We start from the raw sequence: 14,619 nt of genomic DNA on the forward strand, positions 1-14,619 counted from the left end.
CCGGGGCTGCTGGCGGCCACGCAACTTCCGCTCCTGAGCTCCCGCTCCCAGCTCGCGCCGCCTGCGATCGGCTGGCACCGGCTGAGGGGAGGGGAGGCCGCCCAGCTGCCGTCTGCCTCACAGCCCCGCTCCCCGGGCCGGCCGGCCGGACCCGGCGCCGCGGGGACGCAGGGGGCAGCGCCCGGCCCTGAGGGGAGAGGCAGGATCCTGATCCCGCAGCCTGAGAACGGCCGCCCCCAGCTCCATGAATGGAAATCGGCAGCGCAGGTGAGGCGCGGGGCGGAGGGGAGCCGAGCCCCGAGCCCGGCGGGGGGTGAAGCGGGGGCCCAAGAGGCGGGGGGGCAGCGGGCACTCCCAGGGGATGTGGGACCTTAGGGGCCCCGCTGCGGCGCGCGAGGCGGCTGCGGCAGTTCCGAGGGTAAGCGCTGGGGGGTGTCTCGGGGGGCTGTTTACGTGGATCGGGGCTCGGGGGGTGACTCGAAGGCAGGGACCTGGATCGGAGGGGTGGGCGAGGTGCGGGCCCTGGGAAGCACTCGGGGTCCCCAGCGCCTGTGCGGGGGTTGGGGTGAGGAAAGAGCCGCCTGGCTGCTGCCTTGTGACATTACCCCGGAGTGTCTCTCACTGGGCTGGGGACCCATTGGAGCCATCCCGAGCTACTGACCAAAGTGGGGGCGGACTCAAGAGTCGATCTAAACCTAGATTGCTCTGCTCCGACCCCCAGGAGTGGCTTCGCCTTGGGAACAAGCACCATTGTTATGTGCCGTTGCCAGAAGTTGTTTCAGGCATTCACTGAGACTGAGGGGGTGTGAGACAATAATATCATGAACCTGCCTGTCAAACCCTGGCTGAAGTTCTTGGGGGAGTTCGACCTCTCTCTGATGGGATAGCGGTAGCCTTTGCTTTTTACCAGCACTGCCTGATCAACCCAGTCTGGGCTCAGAATTTATTTTCCCTCAGATCATGATGATTTTGGGGTCGGGGAAAAGGTATTTTACTGAATATGCATTCTGGGTGAGAGGAATTTTGCAAAGTTTTGCTTACACAATGTTGTGTATGTTGGTTAAGAAATTGTATGATTTCCTGTTTATTTGCAAAAAGAACAGGAGTCCTTGTGGCACCTTAGAGACTAACAAATTTATTTGGGCATAAGCTTTCGTGGACTACAGCCCACTTCTTCGGATGCATCCACTCTATATGCATCCGAAGAAGTGGGCTGTAGCCCACGAAAGCTTATGCTCTAATAAATTTGTTAGTCTCTAAGGTGCCACAAGTACTCCTATTCTTTTTGCGGATACAGACTAACACGGCTGCTACTCTGAAACCTGTTTATTTGCTTATTAATCTTAATTTGTGTGAATTTGAACAGGACAAGCTTTGTCTGACATTATTTCAGTTTAGTGATGGCTAGTTACTAAACTGAAATAATTGCAGGTACTATTGATAGAACCTTAATCATAGGAAATATAGCAGAATGTTATATTTTGTTCTCTAGATCTGTCTACACATGGTAAAAAAGAATGGTATATCTCATAACTGAAATTTTCCAGACCAAATAGTGGTTGCTATATTATGCAAACTGGCATGTGATGAGTCCTTTGAGATGTTGTTGCCATGAAAATGGAAGCTGTCCTATGAAATTGATAGTCATTGAGGAAGGGCTCTGTGTAACTTAAAAGCTTGTCTCTTTTACCAACTTCTGTTGGTGCAATAAAATATTACCTTGGCTCAGTCATTGATAAAGTGAGCACTTGCTAATGTCTATTATATAAAACAAATGAGACACATTATTAACAGTTGTGTAACTGATGGACTCTAGAACCTTTTTACAAACTTTGTCTAATTGTAGCCTGCTCTGTTCATTGTGTAACCATGCTCAGCATGAAATGTATTTAATGTTTTCATTTTATTGCATGATCTTTTTACAAATTATAACTAGTATATAGTTACTCAGCATTTATGCACCATGTATTTCATATAGTCTTTGGCTCCTTCCATGTTATTAAATGTGTATTTTTGATAACAGATTTTAAATCTTTATTAAAGCTAATGTTAAAATTATATAATACACAAGTTGAGAAAAGAGCGTCTGTACATCTGGATATAGTGCTTGAATTATCTACAAATACAAAATTTGATTTTAAAAGTCCTATGGTACATATAGTACATAATCAGCAGTAACCCAAATTTAGGTGAATAAATTTAAGACTACAGTTTAGATATTAGCATCCAAGTATTCGGGTACATCACCCATAAAAAGTTGTACAGAGAGTTGGTCGTGGAAAGCAAAATATATAAAGGAGCGAAGATTGTCCCTCAGTAATTGAGAATTAGGGTAGGTTGTCCATTTAGAAAATACAATCCATCAGGGAGGTATTTCAGTTCCTTTCCTTACTGCGCTTATCATCAGCACTCCAGCTCATTCCCACTGGTATTGCCGATGTCCGGTGATGTGTTCTATGTAGATGTCCCTCGATCATCTCATGGTGTCCTACATCATGAGTTGCTACATCAGCCAAGCTGCAACACTTGCTCATTACTGGGGCCCATTGGCCAGGGCTCCAATGATCAGCATGTGTCTTAACCTGGTAACCCTTAGCTCTCAAGGTGCCAGAGGGGCATATTTCTCCAGCTTTCAAGCTCGGGCATCGCGGAAGGCCAGGCTCTTGTTCTCAAAGGGCACTGTGACGTCCACCATGATGACCTTCTTCTGGCCTCGTTGATGATGACACTGTCCTGTTGCAGTCGTCTGTCAGTTCTGGGGATGGTGGAGTTCACGGCAACCTTCCCTGCGGGTGGCAGGATGACTCTGATCAGGCAGTCTTGGATGACGTGTCGCAGCTGCCAGGCTCTGGAATGGGGCTTGCAGCTACACAAGACTTGGAGTAGTGTCTTGGCATTGCCGCACTTACTACATCACTTGTCCCGATTCCTGTGGCGGACGGCTCCATTCAGCGGAACGCAGTTGAGCCGGGTCCTGTAGATGAACCTCCAGTCAGCAAATCTGGTGAAGCTTCCACCGGGCAGAAGTGGTTGCTGGCATCCCACTTACATGTCACCTTGAACACCTTGTCCTGGTCTGGCTTCCGCTTCAGGTTTTCCACATACTGTCAGCAGATGGCATCCTTCAGTGTCCTCTCCAGCATGGTTCTGCCTCTCGGAGTGTGATCTGTGGCACCAGGACTCCCAGCTCCACACCACATCCAGCGGCAGCAGATATGCTTCTCCAGTCGTTGTGTAGCATTTGTGGGCACGAGTCCAGAGCGAAAATACTATCCATTACTTCAGGGTGGATTTGGGTTAAATTAGCAGTCTGATCAAAAGTCTTTGCTGCCCCACTTAGCTTGAAAGCTAGTTTTTGTGATTTAGTAGTATTAGATATAGGATGTGACACTCGCTGCTTGTCTGAGACTCTCTTGACAATGGAAATTTAGGTTTCAGTGTATTAAAGGATATTACCTCCAAGTGGTTCCCTGCATGAATACTCGTAGGGAAAGCCAGGAGGAAAGTTTTATCTTAGGCTGTACTTATTCAGTGCATATCAGGTAGCTTGATAACAAATGGAGCTTCAGGAATTTGTTAGGATTGTAATTCTTTTACTTCTAAAAGACACCCACAACTGGTAAACATGAAAATGGGTTTGAACTCTCCTGTGTAAAGAAGCATCTTCATCTCTTTTGCTGTACAGACGCTTATATTTGTGACTGATGCAAGGAGTTAAATTCATGCTGGATTTGGTCCTGGAAAAATTAGTCTGGATGATATTAATTGTAGCCCTGTTTAGTAAGGGATACGACTGAGCCAGAGCCATTTTAGGAGGCCGTGGATTGTATTGATCTGGTGGCATATTATTAAGCCTGAATTTCAACAATCTGAACATATTTAAAAAAAACCTCCTAGCCAGTTTTGCTGACGACCCTTACCCTCATGTTGAGTACATTATATCATGAGGATATGGAGAATGGGTCCATCAATGGCTATTAGCCAGGATGGCAAAGGGATGCAACACCATGCTCTGAGTGTCCCTAGCCTCTGTTTGCCAGAAGCTGGGAGTGGACGAAAGGGGATGGATAACTCAGTGATTGCCTATTCTGTTCAGTCCCTCTGAATAACCTGACACTGGCCACTGTCGGAGGACAGAATACTGGGCTAGATGGACCATTGGTGTGACCCAGAATGGCCTCTTGTATGTTCTTATAACATAGTTTCCATTTCTTCATAATAAGATCTGGTTTTGGTAAAAGAGGAAATAAAAAATACCCACTTTCTACAAGAGTTTAAATATCAACACCTTAAACTGTACCAATGTCCAAAATAATTTGAGTCTTGTTTCACTTCGTGTTGTTTTCAGAAGAGATTGTACTATGTAAATGTCTTGGAAGTTGATTTATTCATTTACCTTAAGGTCAATACAAACTTTGTAATAAAATGTTAATGTTAACCTTGCTTAGCTTCTGTTTTTCAGTTCTATCACATTATCTGTTACAAGGCTACAGTATATTTGCTTGTACCAAAGTGCAAAATTAAGGTAAATGCTCATAATCTAACTAGAAGATCACAGTTTTAAAATAACTAAAATAGATGAGAAATCTGAGGTAGGTGTACTGGCATGGAAGTGATAGAACCAAGTGAACTGGGGAATGGGAATATTAGAAAAGCTGAAATGTGGCATCAAGCAGTTGCTTGTAAGTAGTAGATTGATTAATGTTAAGTTTAACACATTTTTGGGTGAAGATGGTGATGCACTTGTGAACTTCTAAGTTAAATATGCTAAGATGCTGTTGCCATGGAGCTGATTGTAGGGACTCGGGTATAAATGAGTCAATCAGCTAATCATTTATGTCCGGTTCTCATCCAGGAGTCCGGGACTGCCTAGGGAGCCTTGAGCAGGTTTCAGGGGGGGCCTCCAAGCAGGGCCAGCATTAGACTTGATGGGGCCCAGGGCAGAAAGCTGAAGCCCAGGTCCCTGAGCCCAGCCACGTGGGGCTGAAGCCTGAGCAATGTAGGTTCATGGGGGCCCCGGTGCTACCCCCTAACACTAGCCCGGGCTTTTATATGCAGAAAACCAGTTATTGTGGCACAGGTGGGCCGTGGAGTTTTTATAGCATGGGGGGCTCAGAAAATAAATCAGAGGTTCTCATGAACGTTTTTCATCATTTCAAAAATAGTGTTTTGCTGACTTAAAAAAAGTTGTGAACTTAATTTGATTAAATAGGTCAAAAATTGTTTGGACCTACTGTGGTGGAAGAACATTAATTATTAGGCATATTGATATTTTAATTAAGTAAAAATAGGCTTCTAAAATCTTACTGTTTCGGAAAATTTTGTATAGCAGGTTTAAAATGTCATTTAAATTACACAAGAATTAGATTTTTCTCTTCCTCACAGTTCCTGTATTAATGACCAGTAACCTGTTAGGACCACAATAAAAAACAAGCTATATCTTGGGGAGAGGGGGAACAAACTGTCTTAAAAGTTAAACTTTATTCAAGGGCGCTTTGTTACTATGTGAGTTACAATGGAGCTTTCATCTGTCGGAGTGTTGAAACCGGAGCTGTCTGAATCAGAAGTGATATGATTTTTACAAAAAGAAAAGGCCATATTTGATCTTGATTAAAAACTCTTCACTTTAGTAGTGGGGTGGGTGGCAAGTAGGTTATCTCTGGAGTTAAATAAAAATAAGTAATTGGGATTATTATTTGGATTTATAAGAACAAGGACATAAGACTCTGGGTACCTTTAATATTTTGTTAAAAAACAGACAAATCTAGCACAATATATTCACGCTAATGAATAACACAGCTGAAAGAATTACTTCACTCCTTCCCAGTTCACCCCCTTAGATGGCACCCTAAAGATGAGCTTTGCAGCCTGTGTGGAAGATCAGCAAACTCTACCTGTTTCTTGCCAAGGAGAGTGGAAAGATTGAGTTCCAAAGTTGAGGGGCTTCTGCCAATATTTTTCTCTTTAACCCAATGAAGTTCTAGCAGTGTGGCAGGGGGAGAGGTATCTCCAGTAGAAAAGTCCATGGCCATGTAGTGCTTTATAAGTCAAAACTAGTATCTTAAACTTTACCTGAAAACCTGGAGGCAATCAGTGCAGAAGCCAAGAACTGATGTAATATATTTGCAGGGAGAGATGAATTCTCCACCAGCATTAGCTTCCGAGTGAATTTAAGATGATGTCTTAAGATCCTGCAGAGAACACTATTCATTTGGTGGGTTGTGCTTTTGCTAATCACTTCTTAAATGCTGCGTGACTACCATTTAAAGAACTACCATTTACTGTTCTCTGGGTAATGTTATCTGGGAGCTAGACTACAGTATGGCTATCTTCTTCGGGGTAGCCATATTAATATCAAATCATAGTGAAGACCACACACAGGTAGTTTTTACTTGGATGTAGTTGGTCAAGGTCAATCCTATATCCCCACATGTGGTTATCTTGACTAGCTGCATCCAGTTTAAAAACTACAGAGGCCCCCCTCGCTCCCTGGATTTTATGAGTTAGCTATCTCAGTATCAACAGACCCTTTTTTGCAGTGAAGACATAGCTTTAGTCTGTGGGAAAACATTTATCACCTAAGGGTCACCTGCATGGTCCCCATTAGCTGGTTAGTTCCAAGTGTTACACATATAGTGCTGAATGCAACAGTTTTCTGTGAACTATGCTCACAATTATTTAAAAAAAAATCTGATTTGAATTTGAAGTATCAAGTTGTTCTAATAATTCAGTAACATTGAAAGTTATAGCTTAAGGAATCAATGATAATATAATACAGCCTAGTGTTACAATCAAATTAAAATTTAATGCACAGTTTATTGCACATTCTATGGCGGATAGATTAGAGCTTACAATTGTTTTTAAAATAGCAATATGATTTGATCACCTTTGAGAAAACTTTGCAATTTGCTAACATGGCAAAATCCAATAGGGTTCCATATATCCATGATCATAGATTGAATGCTTGATTTTCTGCAGCAGGCTGCCAATTACAAAACTATAACCTAATTTTTCTAGAAAGATTTAGTCCTAGTTGAAAAAAATTGTGTTTGAATCTTGTGTAAAAAATAAAAAGTCCATCAGCTTTATTAATTAATTTTTCTTTTAATTTGACCTAACTGATCTGTGTTAATGCTATTTGGACAGCTTTCAATGTTTTTGCATATGTCATTGGATGGTCTGAGTATTCAAGTAGTAGATCCAAGATTTATCTCGAACTGTGGAGTGCAAAATGCCAGAACAGAGTGGTGAATTGTTAGGTCGTCAGGAATGTTTCAGTAGTCTATTTTCTCTCGGACTATTTCCACACTCAGCTGGAATAGACCATATAATTTAATAACGATGCAAAGAATTCACCTTTTACTTTAGGAAAGGAAAGGTTAGATATTGACTCACTCGCTTACTCAGTTTTGTTTTTGAGAAATAGTTGGGTGGTAGTTCTTCAGCTCTTATTGTGTGCTATGAAGCATTTTTCTGAAATCAGGAGGAACTAGTTATGTATTTGCTGCTTCATTTATTTCATTCATGTGCAGAGCCTGTTGCGAAGTGTGAGTAAATCAAGAGATTTAATATCCTTTTCAAAAATAAGACTCCAATGACATTTTTGAAGGTTTGAGTTCAGACCCAGTTTATCAAATGGAATTTTTGACAATGTTCAGTTTTAACTTTAAAGTCTCTTTATTTGAATTTTTTCTCAGCTAGTGACAGGCCCTCTGATAGTCAGTTACATTGTCACCATCAGATGGGTAACCCTGTTAGTCTGGATCTGTAAAAAGCAACAAAGAGTCTTGTGGCACCTTATAGACTAACAGCTGTATTGGAGCATAAGCTTTCGCTTGTAGAATCCTATCTGGCACCAATGAGAATAGCATAAATATGTTTATCTGACCAGAACTTGAACCAACACTGCTTTTTATCTGGATACTTTTTAAATAAAAGCAAACTTAACTTTGAGGAGTGTTCAGGAAATATGGATTGTGCTACTTCAGAAATAGTCTAATGTCATCCCAAAGGGTGGCTTTCAGGGAAGGAGGGAAGACACAATTCGTTTTATTGCTTAGGATGTCCAATGTTGGTAAGGAATTAGAAAGCTGAAAATAACTTCTAAAACTGTATTCCCTGTTTCACTTTCACATTTTATTTTAAATTTTCTGTAACCTAGAATGAAGTCATGTTTTTCAGTAGTGATGGGATTTTCTTGGAGTTCTACAGACCGGGCCTCTGAGCCCAAGCAGAGGCCAGGGGCCCTGTGAAAGGGAATCTTTTTCCTTTGGAGAGTTCTCTCCAGTGTGCATGGAACAAGCCCCAGTCTGAGGAGAGTATCTGCTAGACAAATCTGCTTTGTATTATTGAGCTGCAGTTGAATAATATTTTACCTGTTAAAAACCCTGTCTCTTCTCTTTAAAGCTGTTTGAATATCTAATCAGGGATTTAAGGCTGTGCTTTGCAGGCAGACTAAAAAAAATAAAACTCTTCATTATTTTTTTGCTGTACACTTTTTTATTCTCATTTTATAATTTTGAAATGTGTGGCAAATGGATAATCTTTTGCTGGAAATCAGCTGTTACACTCCCTCTGTGCATATTCAGGTAAGAAAACTCCTAATAGGAGCCGATATCTTGCCTCTTGGAAGTGTACACATTTAATCAAATAAGAGTTGGCCTGTAGTTATTTCAGTCCTATAGGCCAACTCTTTAGTCTTCCCTAGAAGTATTTTCAGTAAATGCCTTTAGGCTGCTGTTTCTGTACCATTCTCACCCATGCTTTTACTTCTGCTATTTTTTCATTTGGTTACCTGATAAATTTCAGTTTGTTGCTCAGAAGCACAGCAGAAGAGTTTGGTGCAGTTTTAATTATATTTCAATGAAAAGCAGTTGCCTGATGGGGGAAACATAATTTGTTACACAATCATGTTTGTGATTTTCCTTGGTGAATCTTTAGAAGAGTATCTGTGGGGATACAGGCCTTATCCCCAAGCTCCTTAAAGCCATTGGGAGTCATTCCATTGACTTCAGTGGGCTTTGGATCAAGTTCTATAAGAACTGAAATTTCTTACCCTCAACAACAAATGTCCATAGTTTGCAAGTTTGGTCAGAGTAGTGTTAGTATAGCCCCAAATGCCAGTTCAGTTATAGTTGGTTGGAATTAGATTTTATTATCCAAACCAAAAGCCATATCTTTAATTCATAAGTCCAACTTTTTAACTCCTTTAAAATCAGAAGGATTTAATTTTGGTATAAGTATTGTCCTGTAACACAAGAATAATTTTAAAAGGTATTAATATTTAGAATTATTAATTGTAATTCATTTTTGGCATATTTTGTTTTGTGACTCAAACCTTCTGAAGACCAGTTTCATCTGTATCTCTTGGAAATGAGTGACCTCACTTAAATACTTACCAAACTTGGACAAATAAAAATTAGCATATTTTCCCATCACTGTGCATTGGACTTACACAGGCAAGTCCCATAAACACTACTGGGAATTACCAATATACATCCCTATCAGGTGGAATGTGGACTCAAGATGTATTATCTACTTATTTCTAAATGTGGCAGTAGTGATTCACAGTAGGCCTTGGACTTTTCACGCTTACCAAGAACTGATTTCATATTTGTTTTGAAAGATTATTAGCCAAGATTTTTGTTGCTTGCCATGACTATTTAATAGTTTTAAGAAAAAATGAATTATTCCAAAATTCTTAATGAGTACTTCAGAAATCATTTAGTTTGCTAGGGTGTTGTGAGGCTTAATTTGTTAATATTTGTAATATACTTTGAGACACTCAAGTAGAAGAAAATAAAACTTTAATTTAAAGTGATTTATTGTTTAACAAAACATTTAAATCAACAGAAACATAAAAAAATTAATTTATTCTTCCTCAACCATTGCCTCTTACTGGCTGCGGGCTCAGAAGCAACAAGTTCTCATATTGCTGGTCTTCATTTTTTTTTGTGTTTCTAGTTTCATTTTCTTCCTTTGGAAGTCATTCTGTGCTTGCGTGTGTGTGTGGTGGTGGGCAGACAGGACTCCCCCCTGTAGTCTGTCTCAGTCATAACTTTTGTTCATAACCTTAAGTTTTCCTATTCTCTATTTCAGCGGTTCCCAAACTTTTTTTTTTTTTCTGAGCCCCTCTTGGGAGATTCCTGTCCATGCACACCCCTTTTTTATAAGAAATGAGGTGGGGGGTAGGAGGCGGGTGTCTGGTACCCCTGGGAGCCAGCAGCTGGGACCACACAGACCCCCCTCTTGACCCCAGCCCTTCAGCAGGTCCCCGTCAGTTCCTCACACTTCAAGAACCGCTCCTTTGAACAAATTAATTCCCAATGTCTGGTCCTCTGATGTCTTTATGAATATTGTCCCCTCTCAAGCACTGCACTCCCCTCTCCCTCCTCTGGGCTAGCCACATTTGGGTTAAGTTTTTAATGGGATTTTCAGGTACATGTTATGTAATGTATAAACATTGCATAAGGCATTTTTTCAGTGTCTGAAAAATGCAATAGTGCTTACACACCAAAGTCTGTTTTTCTTTCATTTCTTTTACAAGATTTTTAACAGCTGACTGTTTTGCCCTTGTGTAGTTTCTTTGTTTTTTTTTTTTTCCGTTATGATGACCCTGAGTGAATTCTGCTTTGTACTTGTGGCAGTGCTGAAATATTTTTAGAAAGAGGTTGAAAAAAACCTCAACTACCTTGTTTACGATTTTTGGTGAGGGAGAGTTAACATTAACTAGCCCTACAAATCATACTCCTACTTCATAGTAGTAGCAGTAAGTAACTCTTGTACTCTAATATTTTTGGTTCTCGTATTTATTTCCACTGGCCTTACAAAATCCTAAGGCATGAGAGTAAGTGACTCATTGATGTGATATAGGAATGTTAGCTGTCATCCAAACACTTCATTCACTTGTTGTTTTACTGGGATTTGAATCACAAGTTACAAGTCAGTGACACAGATTTTTATAATACACAAACAAATGTCCAAATATTTTTAAAAGCAAACTATTCTAAGTGTGTGCAAATTTATTGGGACAGTGGTGGGTGGGAATTAACTGACAGCATACACATAGAAGGTTATAATTTTTAAAGTGACTTGTCTGATGACAACCTACATCTCAAACACCAAAAAGAAGGTAAACACAATTGGAATTTGACTACAGTTGTTTAAAATTAAGTTACACTAAATTACGCTTGTAATTTTACTGTCCTGTGTTTATAATCCGTTATCTGTTGTGATTCTTAATTCCTCAGTTTGTGTCCATTCCAAAGAATGTCACGTATATTCTATACTGCTGTTCAGGAAGAATGCATAGTAGGCATGCACAATTTTCCTGAAGTGCAATATGGGATGCAACTGAATGGGTGGATCTAGGGAAGGAATTTGGCACAGTAGCGGTATTTGTTTCTTCTGCTGCTCAATACTGTTTTGTAGGGGAGCCGAGGCTGGAAACCTATTTTTATAGTCAGCTCTGGATTGGGTGTGCCATTTACAGCACTCCGGATTTTAAAGTGCAGGCCAGCAGCTTGCCTAGTGAAGAGTAACTGAATCTTATTAATTTGTTGTTGTTGTTGTTGTTGTCGTCTCATGCAGCTGAGCATTAGGATTTTGCTAACCTGAACAAAAGAAGTAAATGGATGGGGTACCATCATTTCCTTCAGCTTTGGCCATATAGGTTAAGATATAAGTCTTATAATGTATTGCTTGGTGGCAGCAGGAGAAGGAGTACTTGGCACAAATATTTGGTTTAACAAAACACTTTCCAGAGAATGTGGTTGCAAGAAAACCCACCATACCATATTTTCTTGCTCTTTCTGCCTCCTTACCCTCTCTTTCTCAGTGCTTGACTATAGTTAAGGAATTGCATCTTCAAGTTGGCCATTTGAGGTGCGCTATCTGGGTTTTGATAAATGCTCTTACAATTTACATTTAATTTTAATCTCGGAAGATTAGCTAATAATTAAGAAGGTTAAGAAGATGCTATGCTCTGATTCCGCCAACTGCAATAGTACTTCATATGTATCAGGAGCCTTCCAGAAACTGTGGAAAGCATGCTCTTTGTAACCATATTTTTATAAGCTATTGGGTCATTTGCATGGAAGATTTTTTTTTATAGAATAATGTGACCTGGATGTTTTCTAATAGGTATCTTTTGCTCTTATTTATGTCTGTGTTGCTAAAATGAATCTGGAACAGTTAATTCCAGAGCTGCTCTTTCTTATTGGTAGGGCCCTACCAAATTCATGGTCCATTTTGGTCAATTTCACAGTCATAGGATTTTAAAATTCGTAATTTTCATGATATCAGCTCTTTAAATCTGAAATTTCACAGTGTTGTCATTGTAGGGATCCTGACCCCAAAAGGAGTTTTGTGTGTGTGTGTGGGGGGGGGTCACAAGCTTATTGTAGGGAGCGTTGTGGTACTGCTAACCTTACTTCAGCACTGCTGTTGGTGGTGGTGGTGGTGCCTTCAGAGCTGGGCAACTGGAAAGTGGTGGCTGCTGGCCAGGAGCTCAGCTCTGAAGGCAGAGCTGCTGCCAGCAGCAGTGCAGAAGTAAGTACGACATGGTATGATATTACTACCCTTATTTCTGCTCTGCTGCCTTCAGAGCTGGATGCCTGGCCAACAGCCGCTGCTCTCCCGCTGCCCCGCTCTTAAGGCAGTGCAGAAGTAAGGGTGGCAATACTTAACCCCCCCCTAAAATAACCTTCTGACCCCCCCCCCTGCAACTCTTTATGTCAGGGCCCCCAATCTGAGAAACTTGGTCTCCCCTGTGAAATCTGTATAGTATAGGGTAAAAGCACACAAGACCAGATTTCACAGTCTGTGATGCATTTTTCACGGCTGTGAATTTGGTAGGGCCTACTTATTGGATTGGTGTCAAACACTGTAAACCACCCGATCTCTGCTTTGGGAGCAGTAGTTGCCAAAGCATAGTTTGTGGGAACATTTAATGTGGTGCTTGATGTTTCTTGCTTTTACTTTCAGTCTTGTCTTGAGATTTCTGATTTTGTTGGCTTTGGTTTTAGATCTATCTTTCTGTGTAGAACTAGGTACCTTTACAGTACAAACTTTGCTTTGTAACTCTTGTTCTCCTCTGTTCCCCAACACACAATTCCCCTCAAAGTAAAGGGAAATGACCATTTCTGGAAGATTATATGAGATTAATCAAATGGCAAATAAGACAGTTTTCCCCAGCACTTGACATTTTAACTCTTGTAAGAAAAGCAAGTGGGCAGGATCTGTACAATCTGCGTCACTGAGTAGGAGTCGAGGGGAGAGTTTTTAACTGACTTAATTGAACGCTGCAAATCATGACATTTGTATGATGAGTAATTTTAAAAACTCCAAAGCAACTCAAAATAAGATTGGGTTTATAGTCTCTTTCTTGACAGGAAAGAATAATCTGCAAGCAAAGATTTCCAGTTGTAATTTTTGGAGACTGTCCGTTCTTAATATTAGCTGTGTGCTTGGTTCTGAGCCAGGCATATGTAGCCCAGTTCCTGTGCTGAGGCTCTTAGTCTGAACGATGGACACAGATAATATACTTCGAGAACCTGAAGAAGTATTAACTTAGAATGCTAAATAAATTAGCCAGAGGCATACATTTGTACAGATTTAGAAAGCATCTTTCTTCTCCTATTTCAGATTTTGTTGGTTTTATAAAGTAATACCTACAGCTGATTAAGTAATTTAATTTCTTTGTTTAGTAATGAAGCACACGGACATTGCTTGAAACTCTTCAGCTCCACCTCTCTTCTGGGTCACTGAGTTTTGACAAATGCAACTATCTTGCAGCTGGTGCTTTTACTGTTACTCATTCAGCTCTGCTGGCTGAAAATGGATAATCTCTGCCAGGATCATGCCCATCATATCATTGGTGCCTGCATATTTTACTGTGTAAACAAAGAAATTACATGAGCCTTGGCCTGCATAGACCATCCTGTGATTTCTGTTGCACCTCTGTCCATTACCATTAGGATGGTCTGTAAACAAGCTTTTAAAACTTTCCATATTAATAGTGGCTAAAATGGACTTTCCACAACAATGAACGGTCAAAAGAAAATGCACACTTTTGGTGGTTTAAGAAATTCCCACTTTTGGTCACAGCAATCATAGAAGTTAAAGTGCCCCATTTCATTTTCTTCGTGGGAAGTTTAGAGAAGAGGTAGGTCTGCTTGCTATCACTAGTTCGAGAGCTGATGACTTAAATAGAATAAGAGCTTTTGAGTGCCATCCCATGTTGCATGTTACTTGAGGGTAGATCTATGCTGCTGCTTGAAATCCTTTGTCTTCGTCCAGGAAGCTGATGGGACAGTCGCATGGCTCATTTTTCACTGGTCTGGGTCTTGTGGTGCTGTCTCTTGTTAAACGTTGGCCTCTTCTTGCATTATATTTCTTTTCTTTTTATTTTCTTACAATTGCTTTACCTCTTCCCCACTAAGTATGAGATGATAGAGATTTAGTTGGGGATTGGTCCTGCTTTGAGCAGGGGGTTGGACTAGATACCTCCTGAGGTCCCTTCCAACCCTGATATTCTATGATATGTTTACGGTCCTGAGAAGGCTGTTTGCTCTTCAGATATTATTGCATCACTTCCTTTGTTGTTCTGCCCAGTGTATA

At 40.7% G+C, this 14,619-nt stretch overlaps 1 protein-coding gene across 2 annotated transcripts in view; it reads left to right on the top strand.

Annotated features, from left to right (window-relative positions):
* The window catches only part of AGO3 (argonaute RISC catalytic component 3), a 51,329-nt gene continuing 36,710 nt past the window's right edge, over positions 1–14,619 (top strand). For both annotated transcript variants that reach the window (XM_054012076.1, XM_054012077.1), the window contains exon 1: positions 1–267. In XM_054012076.1, the coding sequence (XP_053868051.1) occupies positions 249–267 (19 nt within the window). In that variant the 5' untranslated portion in view covers positions 1–248. The remainder of the gene's footprint in view (positions 268–14,619) is intronic.

The sequence above is a fragment of the Malaclemys terrapin genome, chromosome 22 (genome assembly GCF_027887155.1).
Source record: "Malaclemys terrapin pileata isolate rMalTer1 chromosome 22, rMalTer1.hap1, whole genome shotgun sequence".
In the NCBI taxonomy this organism is placed as follows: Eukaryota; Metazoa; Chordata; order Testudines; family Emydidae; genus Malaclemys; species Malaclemys terrapin.